The sequence below is a fragment of the Halichoerus grypus genome, chromosome 8 (assembly GCF_964656455.1).
Source record: "Halichoerus grypus chromosome 8, mHalGry1.hap1.1, whole genome shotgun sequence".
Classification (NCBI taxonomy): Eukaryota; Metazoa; Chordata; class Mammalia; order Carnivora; family Phocidae; genus Halichoerus; species Halichoerus grypus.
In genome coordinates, this window is record NC_135719.1 from 60595625 (window position 1) to 60609063 (window position 13439).

Genomic DNA, 13439 nt, shown 5'->3' on the forward strand with positions numbered 1-13439 from the left:
CAAATGAAATTCTCTGATTTTGTTTTTTAATGGAAGCACTCTCCTAAGAAAATTATTTCTTCTGGAGATACTCTGAGATTATTAGACAAATAATAGGTAGTTGTAATTTTAATTTGAAGGATTTATTTAATGCGGAATGTGTCACTGTTGAAAAGATATATACGTATGTCAAGATGTTCCTGTAGGTTAGTTTGAAGTGTCTTTCGTTCCATAAAGTCTCTCCCTTCCATACTGACTAATACCATCTATCCACTTGTTAAATGCCAGATCTTTTAGTAATCTTTCATAGTGCTAACCTGGTACAACACGAAATTGATTGCAGGAATTATGCAATCAAGTTATCAATCCCTTGAAAACAAATATAAAAGGATACAGGACAAGGGCAGGGTTTTTAATTTTTTTCCTTATAAATCTGTGTTATTATCCAAAAATTATTAATTCATGATTATTTTTTAATCTTATAATATTGGAGAACTAGTTTGTGACACCCTTCTTGCTGAGATTTTCAGTGAATTTTGTTTAGCTGGTGCTCACCATTTGAGTTAGTAGGTAGACAAATGAAGCATGATGATAAAATATTTTGTGGAACTGAAGTAATAAGATAGGACTTTCCATTAGTATTTTGCTCATAAAATAATTGTAGTTCAAGACTAGTAATATGTTGATAGTGGCCATTTTCTGTAGATTAGGATTTCAAGTGTTAGGGGAGTAGTTTTGATTTTGTTTCCCCCAAACAAGGCCATAGAATCACTTCATTTTTTTCCTCCTCTATTTTTGTAGCATTGGTGTCACCTTCCTCTCATGTCTTTGTTTCCTAACACAGATATTGATTATTTCCGGAATGAGACTTTGTAAAGGGTTACTGAAGGAAGGGAAGCCCTGTGGATTCCAAGTCTTCTGTGAAGGTTTACGCTTGAGTTTATTTAGAGTATAATTATCTTTTATTGTTTCTGACTCAGTTTAAGATGCTACCAGAATTATTTCAAGATGATGAGAAGGCCATCAGTCCAACATCAGCCACCTCGTCAGGGCGCACGCCCCTGACTCGTATTCCTGCAAAGCCCACCAAAGGCAGACCAGGCCAGACGGCCAAAGAGCACAAGAAAACAGTGGGGCATCAGGTGAGTTCTGGGGAGCTGCCACTGCAGGGCTCCTTCCCCTCAAGCTGAGTTGAAGCCTCAGGTCTTCCTCTGTCAGTCCCCCAGGTGGAGTCCTCAGGTGGGGAAAGGCTAGAGCTCTTACTATGAGAACATGTAACACCATCCCCTCCTGCTCCTCTCCACCCAGCTTTAGACCCATGACTCTGCTTAAGCCTGTCCCAAAATAATCTTCTCTAGGTCTTGATTCTTGTAGTGCATATCCTCCCTCGCAGACCACTGCTGCCTTTGGTTTGTCCTCTGGCCATTTCCTCTCTGGATTTGTACAGAGCACCAGCTCCCTCAGTGCAGGAGCAGAGCCCTCTCCTTTCTTCGATGTCCCCGGCTCTGTGGGGCGTGGGAAATACTACACACATGCACAGTGCCTGAACAAGGTTGGGGGCCCTGGACGGGAAGCCAGTCAGCTTGTTTTCCCGTGTGGGGGACCGTGTGCCCAGGTGAAATAGGAAGCAGGGCCCAACACAGGTTTGGGGCCTCCAGGCTTGACCTCATGTCCCTGTTGGTAGCCCCACGGTGGCTGTTCTCTCCCACCCTCCCGCTCATTCCTTGCACTCTTGGAAGTCACCTGCTACTTCTTCAATCTCCTGTGGCAGAATTCCCAGTGTACATGATAAGTGGACTTAATATTCTTCAAGTAAGGTTATTTTTTAGTCAAAATTCTGAGTTCACAACAGAAAGCTACAGGAGCCTATGTTAAAGGAGGGGGGGTGAACTCTGATGTAAGTGATGGACTTTGGGTGACTGATTTGTCAGAGCAGGTTCATCAGTCTTAACAAGTGTACTGCTCTGTTGGGGGTACTGATAATTGGGGAGCTGGTGCCTGCGATGGGGCAGGGGGTGTATGGAAATCCTTCTTCAGTTAATTTTGCTGTGAACCTAAAACAGCTCCAAGAAAATATGAAAGGGGTGGCAGGGAAAAGTGGTGGGAGGAGAACAAATGTATATTTAGTAGAATGAGCATATAAATGGCAGAGTTTAAGCAAATTTTAACCTAAAGCCCTATATGCTTATTTAGTAGCAGCCCCCTTCTGAGGCTGGGTCAAGTTCACAGGAGGCAGAATCATCTCCAAATCTCCAATAGTGTCATTGGAAAAAATTTTAAATTGTTTTTACATCGATTTTGATAAAACCCTGATGGCCCTTTCTCTTCTGTTTTTCATGCAGTTCCGAAACTCCCTTCACCTGCTTATGGAGACCCTCAATGCCACTACCCCTCACTATGTACGCTGCATTAAGCCCAATGACTTCAAGTTCCCATTCACGTAAGTATTTCTCAACTACTGAGTTAAAAAGCGTCCAAGTCTCATAAGGATTCCCATACTAACAGAAGGAAAAAAAATATTTGGGTAAATCTTCATGTCTTGTAGAGGGAAATCACTAGTTAATAATTTTTTTTTTTTTTTTTTTAGTTTTCATTTCCTTTGGAGAATGTGATAATAAATTAGCAGCTGGCCTTTTGAAGATTTTAAAAGTTGAGGTCAACCAGGCATTTCTAGTTTTTTTTTTTTTAAAGATTTTATTTATTTATTTGACAGAGAGAGACACAGCGAGAGAGGGAACATAAGCAGGGGGAGTGGGAGAGGGAGAAGCAGGCTTCCGGCGGAGCAGGGAGCCCGATGTGGGGCTCGATCCCAGGACCCTGGGATCATGACCTGAGCCAAAGGCAGATGCTTAACAACTGAGCCACCCAGGCACCCGGCATTTCTAGTTCTACTTTCTGTTTTGAATTTACTTTAATTCAAGATCTTTCTGGGCTTTTGTTAATTTGGGCATTAGTTAAAACCAGAGCCCGGTGGAATAAAGCTGCTTTGGCAAAGGTTCCCAGTTCTCTCTGCTACTTTCCAGCTGTTGAGACCATCAGAGCCTGTCTACTATTACCAGATGTCTTGCCCTACATCAAATACCATGTATGAGGGGGAAGTTTTTTTTCCTCAAAATGGCAGTTTTTCTCTAATTTTAAAAGTAATGCACATGTATTGTAAAAACAGTTTTTAAGAAATATAAAATAGCATAAAAATTGAAAAACATTCATAATACACTAAGGGATAACTGGTATTAACTCACATACATCCTTCTTGACCAACCAACATCCTTTCCTTCCCTGCTGTGGTGTGTGTGTATGAGCGAGAGAGACACTAATAAAAGGGGCCTGTGCTGTAATTGTGGTTTTGTATCTGCTTTTAACTTAATAAATTGTGGATGCTTTACATGTTAGTAAATAAAAATCCACATCATCATTTTAATGACTACATAGTATCTCATCATATAGATATGTCATCATTTATTTAAATTATTCCCTAAATGATGACTGTTCCAACTATGCTATGATAAATATATTTTGCCAAACATTCTTGTATATTTGCCTGATTATCTTCTTAGGATAATGTATTTCTAGAAGGGGAATTTGTGGGTCAGATTAGGTACACTTACCAAAGGTTGTAAGTCCCACTCTCACTGCATAGGGTACGAGTGCTCATTTTCCCACCCCCTGCCAATCCTGCCCTCTGAGGTTCTGCCTTAGATGCAGGGCAGTTCTGAAAGACTTATATCCTCCTGATTGCCAAGAAGCGCTTTCTGGAGGCACTGGGAGGCAGAAAAAGCTGCCACAGCCTGGGCCACTCTCCTGGACAACCTTAGGGGCCATTACCTTCCATCAGCCAACCCCATCTCCCACGGCCAACAGAACACTCGAGAAGACAGTATAGCACGAAGCTCAGATAAGGTGCTGAGGGCTTAGCTGGGGGAGTACAAAGAGTGACCATCCAGCAAGGGGCAGGCCTTGCTACTTCCTCTCTTAGTGTCGGTGTAATGTTAAGATGCCATTTGTCTAGAGTAAAATAAATATAAAGTATATAAGATATAGTACAAAATAAAAATAATTGATATTGGTGTGGACACTATAAGTCCTTTGTATGTACACACAAAGTTGAATAGAACTTTTAGAACACCAATATTTAAAAAAATAATAACTGGATGGGGCATATTTAATTTGTTCTTAGAGAAATCTCCAGAGTTGGCCAGTCTTTATTCTAGGGAAGCTATATATGGCGAGCTAAAGAACTAAGAGAACAGCTCATCAGACCAAGCCATTTAATGAGTATGGGCAAAGTACTAAGGAGTTTTAGGTTTCTTTAAATATTCCCAGTGGTATTTGTTACAGGTTTGTGGTGTGAAGTACAAATAATGTTTATGGCTCTGCTCTTTATTTTTACTGCTAATTGTCTCCTCCCCACTGTCACACAGAGTTTTCCATTGTGATCCCCACTCCAACTTCTGAATGTTTTCTTTTCTAATTTTTCCATCTGGCTCCTTACAAAAGGGTTTGATCTCTGGAGTGAGGAGAGTAATTTGTGGCTGTTGCCAAGCTTCTTTCTGTATCACTGCTGTTCACACAGGTTTGACGAGAAGAGAGCAGTGCAGCAGCTGAGAGCATGCGGCGTCCTGGAAACCATCCGCATCAGTGCAGCGGGCTTCCCCTCACGGTGAGTGTGGCAGGTTTCCTATGGAAGGGATCCTCTGGGAGAGATTCTTACCTCTTCCAGTAAGCTGATGTGAGTTTTTTTATATAGGTGGACTTACCAAGAATTTTTTAGCCGCTACCGTGTCCTAATGAAGCAAAAGGATGTGCTGAGTGACAGAAAGCAAACGTGCAAGAATGTGTTAGAGAAACTGATACTGGTAAGAAAGATCTTCATTTAACTTCATCTGAACAGATACTGGCCAAAGGCCTTATGATTGTAACATTTCAAAGCCCTGGAAAATCCAAATACCACTAATCCAGATTATTCGGGGTTGGGAGGGTGGGGGGGCACACTGTCTTAGAGGTCAAGGCTCCCTGTGCTTAGGATGCTAGACCTAGTGAGGGGATGGTCTACTGTCAGGGAACAGGATGGTGAGGTCTGGAGAGGTCTGGACCCAGACTTGAGACACACTCCTTTTAGAGATTGGTCATTATCAATAAAAGTTCATCTCATACTTATTTATGGAAGATATCAGGCCAGATACTATGTGATTAAGAAAAAACAAGTCTTGTCCTAAGATAACATAGTCTCTCTTGGAAATTCATGCATTTTAGAGATAAGTATAATATGCCTTAGTGTCTATCAAATACTAAAAAAATCAGAGGAAGACAAAGCCACATGTGCTATGGGAAGGAGGAACAATTCCATGGAAGAGGTGTGTTTTGAGTTAGGCGCTGAAGAATTGGTGAGATTGTATAAAAGTAGGACATCCTAATAGGGAGCAAGGTGTGAAGAAGTAGGAAAGCATAGAATTTGCTCAGAAAACAGTAAAGTATTTTTTTTCTTTTGTTGGTTTTTTTTCCCCAGTATAAGACTGATGTATGGGACAGTAGGGATTTAGTTAAGAAATGTAGGTTGGTGTTTGAAAAGTCTTATATGCCAAACTAGGGAGTTCTTAAACTTCAGAATGCATCAGAGTCATCTGGACAGCTTGTTAAAATACAGATTGCTGGCCCCCAGCCCACAGGATTTTTGATTCAGTAGGTCTGGGATGGGCCCAATAACGTGCCTTTCTAACAAGTTCCCAAGTGATTGTGATGCTGGTCTGAGGACTCCATTTTGAGAACAGGTAATCTAGTTCACGAAGAATTTAAGATTCATGAAAGGTTTTTTTAAAAAATATTTTCACTTGTTTTATACTAGTTTGAATGGATTACCTCACTTTGAGGTAATTAGTCCTAATTACTAACTATTAAGTAAATATGATATCTCTTCTTTGGTAATAATAACTTTTTTTTTTTTTGGAAGAACTAAGGCCACTTTCTTAGTAATGTGTAAAAAGAATCGCGCTTTTGGGTTTGGACCAACACCTTTCTAACCTAGGTTCAGATGGGAATGGAGAGCAGAAAGTAAGGACAGCCCTACACCCAGACCATGTTGTCACCCAGACCACACCAGGCCTGGCTCAGGGCTGTGCAGGGCATGGGTGTGATAGAGGAGGCTCACGGCAGAGGAGAGCAGGGCTGGAGTGGGGAGGCTGAGATGGGACAGGGAGAGGGAGAGAGGAGCCACCTTCTTGCTCTGCTTGTGTCTCCAGCTAAGCTGCCTATGTAAACTCTGTGGATTTAAATTAAAATAGTTTTAGATGTTTTAGGTATATATAGAGATTTCTGATTTTTCTGGGTTCACATACAAGATAGGAGATACCTGTTTACCCTGAAAAGTGATTTTCTTTGTTTTCCCTTAGAATTTCAGATCATGGTAGTGATTATTATAAATAAATTCCTCTCTTCTTTTGACATGAGCATGATTAATAACCTGCATCCTTCTAGATAAGGTGGATAAGACTGTGGTAGACCAAAAATAGCATGCATGCCTGTATTTACTGCTCCACTCTGCTTGTAATCCAAAGTCGATGAGCAATACAAGTGATTATGTTCTTATAAAAGGAGTTTTGAAATTCATAGAAGGATTTTATTTATTTATTTATTTTTTTTTAAAGATTTATTTATTTGAGAGAGCGAGAATGAGAGAGAGAGAGAGAGAGAGCACATGAGAGGTGGGAGGGTTAGAGGGAGAAGCAGGCTCCTCGCTGAGCAGGGAGCCTGATGCGGGACTTGATCCAGGGACTCCAGGATCATGACCTGAGCCGAAGGCAGTCGCTTAACCAACTGAGCCACCCAGGCGCCCATAGAAGGATTTTAGATACATTTATAGGGTTGTGTTTGTTTATTTTCAGATACTGTTGATTAAAGGCAACAGATAACTGTTGCAAATTTAACTCTTGATCAGAATACACCAAGTTTTTTGTTGTTCAATTCTTATTTTGTGTGCGTGGCTTCCTGCCTTATTCTTCATGCTGGTGTTTTTGTCCCTTCAGCTTTCTCATGGAACATACAGCCCGATGTAATGCTTACAGCCTGAGTCAGTCAGAGAGAGTGTCACCATCTCCATTTCCTTGAGATATTTAAAATCCAAACATGCAAATAATAACTGCATATAACCCACAACCAAGTTTTTGGCCTCAGATAATAATTTCCAGGTAGAATGATTCTGGAAAATAACTCTTAAACTGCAGTTTTCCTTAAAATCCCTTCTATTTGCTCAACTTGCCTAGGATAAGAAATCCTTCTCCATTAGTTAATTGTGATGTAGCCCAAGTTTTAGCTAATAGATTCATCCCTTTACTGATTCTGCTTTTAGACTTATTTTTTTCTCTTTTAGAGGTTCATTTATATGGTCGTCATTTCTACTTCTGAGTGTACAATTTCTTCCAAAAAATAGGACAAGGACAAATACCAGTTTGGTAAGACAAAGATCTTTTTCCGTGCTGGTCAAGTGGCCTATCTAGAGAAACTGAGGGCAGACAAGCTGAGGGCTGCCTGCATCCGGATCCAGAAGACCATCCGAGGGTGGCTGCTGCGAAAGAAGTACCTGCGCATGCGGAAGGCGGCCATCACCGTGCAGAGATACGTGCGAGGCTACCAGGCCCGATGGTAGGTCTCTTGGTGGCCTGTCCAGCCTGACTCATGGCCCCTGAGCTCGGACAGCTCACCTGGTTCCTTGTCCAACCGATGACAGTTTTCGGTAGTCTTAATATTTGAGAAGGCAACACCCCACCTCTTCTTAGTTTCAAAGAATAACAGATTTACTCACAAGACAGTTAAATAAAATAAAATTTCACTCACCCTATTATGAATCATTTGGATTCATCTTCAAAAAAATTACTAATTACCGCCTACTCGTGTCCTCCGTATTTTTTATTTTTTTGTACTTTTATGTGGGCTTGAAGGAATCATCTGTAAATTAAGACAGTCATGAATATGTGCTAGTTAATAATGATTCCACTGAGGAGTTTTCAGGAGCAATTAACTGAGAAGATCTGGAGGAGAATGAGACTTCAGTGTGATTTACATATGAGGATAATTTTAATTTAGAACTCTCAGTAGAGATGAATTGATGGTGAAGAACTTATGCCCAAACAGATAGATTAGGGAGAAACATCACACGTTAGCAATGGCTAGATGTAAGAAAGCTGGTGGTAAGTAAGTTTGGGATTACTGTGGACAGCCAGTCAGCTGTGTAAAGGGGACATAGCCTGGGGTAATGAGCACCGTCCTAGAAAGAGAGAACCTTTTTGAGCTGCACTTTCTTTATTGTCCCATATCAGGGAATATGGGACATCCTACTTTTCAGGGTTAGGGAAGACTCAAATCAGATAATGAATGTAAAAATGTTTAGGGGAACTATAAATTGCCATACAAATATAAGTGATTTAACTTATACTAATATTAGAATAATAACAATGGAGGTACTACTTATTATGCTAACAATAACAGCATATATTGGTGCTTCAAGTCTCTACAGGATGTGGTCCTGGGTTTGTCTGATTACTGACTGTGCACGCCTCTTCTCTTTGGCCAGCTATACTAAGTTCCTGCGCAGAACCAAGGCAGCAACCATTATTCAGAAGTACTGGCGCATGTATATAGTCCGCAGGAGATACAAGATAAGACGATCGGCCACTATTGTTCTTCAGTCTTATTTGCGAGGTTACTTGGCCAGAAATAGATATCGCAAGGTGAGGCATTATTTCCAACTTTGTTTATTCATTCCATTAACATTAATCAAATTCCAGATTTGTACAAAATACCACAGGGCTTCCTGTGGACATAGGAACTGAATGGAGACAACCAACAATTGAAATATATTTTAAAATATTAAATAAGTACATTTATTTATAAGTTTTTTAAATTAACATATAATGTATTATTTGTTTCAGAGGTACAGGTCTGTGATTCATCAGTCTTACACAATTCACAGCGCTCACCAAAGCACATACCCTCCCCAGTGTCCATCACCCAGCCACCCCATCCCTCCCACCCCCCTCCACTCCAGCAACCCTCAGTTTGTTTCCTGAGATTAAGAGTCTCTTACGGTTTGGCTCCCTCTCTGGTTTCATCCTGTTTCAAAGTACATATATGTATTAACAGGATAGTGGAAAAATACCTTCCTTTTTCCCCCTTATCTATGTAATTTGAAAAAAAGTGACTATATTAGTTTCCTTTGGCTGCTGTGATAAATTACCAACAACTTGGTGGCTTAAAACAACAGAAATTTATACTCTCAGAGTTCTGAGACCAGAGGTCTAAAATCAGTAACACTGGACCAAAATCAAGGTGTAAGCAGGGCTGTACTCTCTCCAGAAGCTCTAGGAGAGAATCTGTCTCTTGCCTCTTCTGGCTTCTGCCAGGGGGCTGCCACTATCCCTCGTGTTTGTGGCCACATCACTCCAACCTCTGCCTCCATCCTCACATCATCTTCTCTGTGTGTCTAACTTCGCTTCTCTTGTCTGTCTCTTCCGAGAATGCTGGTGATGGATTTGAGGCCCACCTGGATAATCCACGATAATCCCCCTATCTCAAGACCCTTAGTTTTTTAAAAAAGATTTTATTTGAGAGAGAGAGAGCATGAGAGAGAGTGCAGAAGCAGGGGGAGGGCGAGGGATAAGCATACTCCGTGCTCAGCATGGAGCCTGAAAGCAGGGCTCGATCCCACAACCCTGAGATAACGACCTGAGTCGAAATCAAGAGTTGGAAACCCAACTGACTGAGCCACCCAGGCACCCCAAGACCCTTAATTTAATCACATCTGCAAAGACCCTTTTCCCAAATAAGGTAATCTTTACAGGTTCCAGGGATGAGGATCTGATGTCCTTGGGGGCCTTTATTCAGCCGACTGTGATGAGCTTTGAATAGGTAGAATATATGACAGATGGGTGGAAGATCATACCAAGAATGAAACAACCTTAGAAGAATTTAACATGGTCGGGGCGCCTGGGTGGCTCAGTTGGTTAAGCGACTGCCTTCGGCTCAGGTCATGATCCTGGAGTCCCGGGATCGAGTCCCGCATCGGGCTCCCTGCTCAGCAGGGAGTCTGCTTCTCCCTCTGACCCTCCCCCCTCTCATGCTCTATCTCATTCTCTCTCTCAAATAAATAAATAAATAAAATCTTTAAAAAAAAAAAAAGAAGAATTTAACATGGTGAAAAGGAACTAAATTGCATTAATGTGGTGCTCCAGCAATTTTTGACAAATAATCTTTATATCTAGCAATAATCAACATGACTATAATGGATCACCAGATAAATCTTAATCCTTACCTCTGATAGTATGTGATCTAATTGATGGAAGATTTTTCTCTCTCTTGTTTTGGCAAGGTTTTGAGTTTGTCTTTAAGGTATATTCTCAATAAACCAGAAATACAGTCTGGATCTTAGAGCTCAGTGGGCATCACCGTTAGAAGGAGCATCAGTAGAGTGATTTGAGGGACATGTCTCTGGTCACAAGTAGTGCATAGGTGTGGCCAGGTCCTATTTATGTGTTCATCTTACTTTCTTATTTTGAAATAATTTTATTTATTTTTTTTTAAAGATTTTTTATTTATTTATTCATAAGAGACAGAGACAGAGGCAGAGGGAGAAGCAGGCCCCCTGCTGAGCAGGGAGCCCAATGCGGGACTCGATCCCAGGACTCTGGGTCATGACCTGAGCCAAAGGCAGGCGCTTAACCGACTGAGCCACCTAGGCGCCCTTGAAATAATTTTAGACAACAAAGAAAAATGGAAAGTTAATGAGGCTTGAATGAGTAAAACACATATAGCTGTGTTTTGAAGAAAATTTATGAAGACAGCTTCTCCAGGTCTTTCTCTCTGCCCACACCTTCTGGTGCTCTTTCTCTACAGGCATGAGCTTTCAGGGAGGGGAAAAGCCTTATTAAATTTGACCTTTTAGATACAACAAACTGGTTACCCTCCCGTTTTCCTCAGGAACATCTGAACTGGGCTGTGAGGCCGTCGGTTTAGCAGAGGCTCTGGCCAGCTCAGCTCCCACAGTGACTGGACACAGCGGGGGTGGCAGGTTAGAGGCCAGCTCACATACAGGCCAGTAGCACCCCGTCAGTGCTCCTAGCTGTGTCTAGTCCAAGCCTCCCCTCCGTGGGATTTGGGCATCTTAAAGGGAGAGCAGGTGTCATTTAATTTCTCTGACTCACGGATGGACATGAGATTGAGGGTGGAAGCTCTAATTATATGCTGTTTCCATTTGACTGAAATTTCAGAAATGGACCAGTGTCCGAAGTAACGTGGAGAGAAGGAAATGGCATAGGAAAATTGGCATTAATAGCTTTGCCACTGTGTGCTGAGTTTTAAAGTCTGAAAGCCTTCAGTTTCCATCACTGAATCTTATCCATTTCGTCGCTGGTCATCCAGACAAGGGGCTCCCTCAGGATTGTGATGCTCAGTGAGACCTCGGTCTGCTCGCCTCGCTGCGGCATGATGCACGCTGACTGGCTGACTGAGCGGAGACTGAAGGCTGCCTTGGCATTAGGAGAACAGCCGGAAAGGGCAGCCTTCAATTGCCAAAGAGACTGTTAAGGTCGCCTAAACACCTATGACTTTTTTTTGTATTGAAAACTTAGCCACTTATTAAATGTATTCTCTAGAACGTTACATTTTTTCTTTGTTAAATAATCTAAAAACAGGAGCTATTCTTCTACCAATTTTATCAAACTACTGTCTATTTGAATAGTTTTAGAGATTCTTACATATAAAAAGTTTCATAAGAGGTACATTATATCCATTTGTAGTAATTGTTAAAACTTAATCAAGTACATACATTTAAATATCAGTTATATCACATGGTAGTTATTCCATAAAATCATAGACTTAGAAGGACCTCAAGGTTTTGCTAGTTTAACCTTTCTTAAATTTCAAGAATTTTTTTTTAATTCAAGAACTTTTTCTTTATCATTTCTGGAAATTGTTTATATAATCCCTACTTGATGATCATTACTGACAATTTCATCTCATAAGGCAACCTTGTTATAAGTTGTTTGTAAGTTTAGGGGAATATCTTCTTTCTTTCTTTCTTTTCTTTTTTTTTTTTAGAAAATACAATATAAAATCAAAATTAAGATTAGTTCATTTCATCTTTTATTTTTCTTTTAAAGCTCCATCCCTACCACCTTTGAATTCCATACGTGGATTCCTGCTACATTTGAAATAACAATGGGAAATCCTCACTAAAATGGTATTCCTCAAATATGGCAAACAAGAGTGTCATTTTTTTTGTTTTTTGGGGGGAAAGTCAATAAATCAGTAATAAACTTTGTAGTACCTCTAGCATTGGCTTCTACAGTCAGCTTACTGGTCATACCTCATGTCTTCAAGCACAGGTTTGTGATATGTAAAATCCATCTAGTACATTATTGGTTCAATTTTTTGTATCCTTCCCTTTAGGCAGCATATGGATTCTAAGCCTGACATACCTGGGTTGATAATGTTGAACCTCGAGTCTGGTCCAGGGTCTGACATTACCTGTACTTATCTTTCTCTGCAGATGCTCCGTGAGCACAAAGCAGTTATCATTCAGAAGTGGGTCCGGGGCTGGCTGGCTCGCACCCACTACAAGAGGAGCATGCATGCCATCATTTACCTTCAGTGTTGCTTCCGGCGGATGATGGCCAAGCGCGAGCTGAAGAAGCTCAAGATCGAGGCCCGCTCCGTGGAGCGCTACAAGAAGCTCCACATTGGCATGGAGAACAAGATAATGCAGCTGCAGCGCAAAGTGGATGAGCAGGTATGTTTTACTCAGGAGCCCCGGGAGTGGGGCCTGCTAAGGAACTCCACTGGATTATTTTCAGCAGTGTCTCCCCTTAACTTTACTTTTCAATCATAGCAAAAAAAAGTAAAATAATAATGACATTAATGTCATTATGGAAATAGTGACAAGCTCATAGGTAAGATTATACTTGCAAGGATGAAGGGAGGAAATTATTCTGAGAACATAGACCTACTAGCCCTCCAAACCTTTATGACCAAGAGTCATATTGTACTTTATACTGTATAAATCTCTTTCATCATTATCATTCATTTGCATTAAGTATAAGGTTCCTTTTACAGATGAGTTGTTTAGCATTGAGATATGGTAAAAGAGGCAGGAAGATGTCCATGTGTCTGAGGAATGTACAGTCTATTTGCAGGGATAAAATTTGATTTCCTAGAGATAGTTACTAAGTAATATTTTAGCACATGCAAACAATATAATAGTAATTAGTAATACATAAACACTGAGGAGGGCAAAAAAACAAAACAAAACAAAACAAAAAACCCCAGAAAACAGAATAAAGGGGATTCATCAGGAAGAGGGAGGAGTTCATCTGAGTGGGAAGAGTTTTGAGGTAATAAAGAGATTTGTAAGTAACTTGTGATTTTGAGGCCATCTTATTATCATTTTTCTGAATCACCTGGCTAGCATATGGCTT

General features: G+C 40.8%; 1 protein-coding gene across 5 annotated transcripts in view; it reads left to right on the plus strand.

Annotated features, from left to right (window-relative positions):
* Positions 1–13439, plus strand: part of MYO5A (myosin VA) — a 196112-nt gene that overhangs the window by 115535 nt on the left and 67138 nt on the right. For all 5 annotated transcript variants that reach the window (XM_078079330.1, XM_078079332.1, XM_078079333.1 and 2 more), the window contains exons 15-21: positions 960–1121; positions 2322–2419; positions 4553–4639; positions 4727–4835; positions 7403–7614; positions 8543–8699; positions 12515–12754. In XM_078079330.1, the coding sequence (XP_077935456.1) occupies positions 960–1121; positions 2322–2419; positions 4553–4639; positions 4727–4835; positions 7403–7614; positions 8543–8699; positions 12515–12754 (1065 nt within the window). The remainder of the gene's footprint in view (positions 1–959; positions 1122–2321; positions 2420–4552; positions 4640–4726; positions 4836–7402; positions 7615–8542; positions 8700–12514; positions 12755–13439) is intronic.